This window comes from Ostrea edulis, chromosome 9 (genome assembly GCF_947568905.1).
Source record: "Ostrea edulis chromosome 9, xbOstEdul1.1, whole genome shotgun sequence".
Taxonomy (NCBI): domain Eukaryota; kingdom Metazoa; phylum Mollusca; class Bivalvia; order Ostreida; family Ostreidae; genus Ostrea; species Ostrea edulis.
The window spans coordinates 31,984,879-31,988,396 of NC_079172.1; the positions used below are offsets into that span (position 1 = coordinate 31,984,879).

Below are 3,518 nucleotides of genomic sequence, written 5' to 3' on the forward strand. Positions count from 1 at the left end.
TTTTGTGGGTTTTTTTTTATCAGCGCTTGGAATGCATTTTCCAATCTGGGTGGACATTTGTCAAAAATCAATACAGTATATTATTGAGAGGGTCAAAGTTTTGTACTAATATTAAGGTCTATGGGAAATGCCCTGGTACTCTTTCCTATATAGGTCATTATAAACAACATCTTGCGTAGTTAGAAAATGGCTATACGCTGTCGACAATATTAGCAAATGATGTTTAACGATAAGTAAACAGCATAGATTTGTAATTAGAATTTCAAGAAAAACATTTAGCAACTAGCATGTCAGTCCATTGTTTCCGTATTTCGGAACCATTAAGAAGTGCTAACAGACAATGGACATCACCGACAGCAAGGCAGACGGACAGACAGACGAAGAACGGTGTGTGGTGACTAGGCGAGCTAAAACGGCTTGATATAAACTTGCCGCATCGCGAAACTGGGTGGGTATTTGTAAAATTCTGATTAAATTAGAAACACATGATATAAAGTGCAGTAATTACTATTTATAAATAAGTGTATAAAACATGTAGATAAATTAAGAAGTAGATAATATATACAAGCACCAAGCGTTTTAATACTGATTTCGAAGGCTGATATGGAGTAGCCTTTATGAACTCCAGCAAACAGCGGGAAAAAACTAATACCTGTCTAATGGCGATTTACTAATACCTGTCTACTGACATTTTCGACATTAAATCTGATCGTCGTACTTTGTTTTAAGTATATTCATGTTCTTTTCCTCAGAACAAATCCAGGCATATTTAAGTGGTGGTAATATAATGCCATTTCCGCGTGATTTCCTCATGATCACGTGACTACATTGTCGGACAGCGTTCAAACTGGCGTGACTGGTACCCGGGTACCGGAACAACAGATTTTCGGCCAACATGACGCAAAATTCGTCCCATTTGTCCTCGACTCTTTCGTAATATTTTTTGCGCTTCAGGATATCGAACTCGTGGTACTGCGCTTGAGAAAACACGTGAACTAGGAGGCTCGTGCATGAGTCTACTCATCCTTCCGCCGAGATCTAAAGTGTAATTCGGATCTCCTTCCGGTTTTACCCTGGGAACTGCTCTAGAAGACTCAGGCATACGTGCATATTTATGCATTAAGTTACCCATTCTCTTGCCTTTGTCGAGATCGGCATTATCTTCACCTTCGGGTTTTACCCTGGGGACTGCTCTCGCAGAGACTGGTGCTGTCTGCTTTTTAGGACTGTGGATAATAGTTTTCATACGTTTCCCTTTGTCGAGATGAGCGTTACTTTCACCCTCTGGTTTCACCCTCGGAACTCCTCTGTCTGATAATGGCAATTTTCCATAACTATGAACGAGCTTTTCCATCCGCCCTCCTTTATGTGGCACGACTATTTCTTCAGCCTCTGGCTTCACCCTCGGTACGCGCGGCGTGGGGGTAGACTGTGCATACTTATGAATGATTCTTTTCATGCGCTTTCCTCTGCTGATGGATGCGATGGGCTCAGCCTCCGACTTTATTCTAGGTGGCGCTGTTTCTGGTCTTGGGGTGGCTTTGCCATTTAGCAGAGGTTTGATAGTCCCATTTTTACCGTGCTGGTAATTCGCTTTACAGGGGTCTGTTGGGCACCGTGGAACAGGACGTGGAGTCCGTCGCTCCGTAAAACATCCAAAGGCCCATTTTCCGACGGACCCCCGATTGCGGTTGTAGTTAGACTCTCCCTCCGGCCGGACTCGTGGTACAAACACTGGTTCCCGGTAGGAATCGTCTATGTCGTATCCTGGATATGGTGGAATGGAGGAAGTAGAGGATCGTGATGACGTCACTTCCACATACATGTTTTGTCAACTAGATGAATATACAAAAATATATTGAAGTGAGATATTAATGGAAGCAAGAGAGACATAGAATCACAACAAATTTATGTCATTTTCTCATTACGATGAATAAACATTTTTAAAAACATATACTTTTGAGGTATCACTATAAAGATCTCGATGTTAGTACCACAAATACCTGAAACTGTCTCGCATCGGAATATGAAAATAAAATGTTCTAAGGAATGACGAGAGCTCATATTTCTGCAGAAATCACAGATAATGTGCAAAATATGTCTGACAAATATTCCGTTTTTTGGGGGGTTTTGTGTGTATTTTTTTTTCTTTATATTTTGAACATATTCCATTGAATACATAAAAAGGGTTGGAACCAAATTACAATAACTTCCTAGTTCCTCTTCTAATGATATACATGTACCAAAGTGTCATGCAATTTGATAGAATGAATTTTTTAGATATGCTGTATGCACATCAAATAGTCTTATATTGTGGGAAATCTAGCCCTGCATTTGGTTTTTAGTTGTTGTGGATGGGTTGGGTTTTTTTATCGCCGATTGGTACATGTAAATACACTGGTGCTAACCGCCAACACAGTGACTGTTATCTATAGAAATTGACAAGTATATCTAAAAGTCAACACGTGAACTTTTGATTTCATTAACTGTATTCTTATAAATCAATAATATACTAGTAAAGATCCCGTACATGCAGAAATATCTTATATGGCTGTGCAACGTAGCAATTTAAGGGCTTGGCAAGAATTCAATCGGGTTTTCATTTGGCATTAAAAGGCCGATTAATGCAATTCTTACGTACATAGACTTTCAACATTGAAATTAACCACACGTCATACAGCTTTTAATGTTATATTTCCTCATAGAAAATCATGATCTATTTAACGTGAATAAGAATTTTCGAAAATATTGAATAGATCAACAACATTTTGATGATATTATCTCAGAAATATCGAATTTGATATTAACGTTGTTACTCAAACTTATCTGTAAAGTTCCCCTGATATTTTTCATTTGTTTTTTTTAAGAGATCCACACTGTAATTGAGACTTACATTAAGTTCTGTCGACTAAAATCCTCAGAACATCGTCAAGATCGCTTAATATCCATTCCATCACTTGTTCATGCTTGATGTCGATTTGAACGGGAATTTAAACCATGGGCCTAGGTCAGATTATTTAACACAATACAAGATGGTAAGGGGCGCGGATCTACATATATATAAATAATCCAGTAATTTCGCACCAGGAAGCGGAACGTGTCTTTACTTATATAGAGACAGGGGAAAGGGGGGGAGGGGATAAAACATAGTACATCAGGGAACACAGCACACATCAGGGTTCTTTAAACACAAGACATGGAGATCTGGTCTCAAGACCATAACTTGAGTACAGGCGAAAGTCTAAATTTCAAATCTAACTAACTTCTGAAGCAAGTAAAATTTTCAGTATATCTTTGCAATTATTTTTTTTATATACTAGCAGTTCCTTTTAAACATCTGTGCTAAGATCAAGCTTAACATATAAGTTATCAAAAATTAGACTTTAGCCTTCTATATATTCTTGAGACCTGGCGGATTTCCGAAACCCCAATTTTTACTAAAATAAAGGGCCGTGGGTCTGGAATTCCAATGGAACCATCCTGCATCATCTCCAGGATTCTGATGCTGTATAGATCCT

The 3,518-nt window shown here is 38.6% G+C and overlaps 1 protein-coding gene across 1 annotated transcript; it reads right to left on the reverse strand.

Annotated features, from left to right (window-relative positions):
• Positions 1-492: 492 nt before the first annotated feature.
• On the reverse strand, positions 493-2,996 carry LOC125659918 (uncharacterized). The gene is made up of 2 exons (XM_048891722.2): positions 2,894-2,996; positions 493-1,835 (listed from the first exon to the last, which is right to left on the reverse strand). The coding sequence occupies exon 2, from the start codon at positions 1,823-1,825 to the stop codon at positions 824-826; it is 1,002 nt and encodes a 333-aa protein (XP_048747679.1). The 5' UTR covers positions 1,826-1,835; positions 2,894-2,996; the 3' UTR covers positions 493-823.
• Positions 2,997-3,518: the final 522 nt, after the last annotated feature.

Coding starts and splice junctions, on each gene's coding strand:
- LOC125659918 (XM_048891722.2), bottom strand. CDS start 1,825: ATGTATGTGGAAGTGACGTCATCACGATCCTCTACTTCCTCCATTCCA.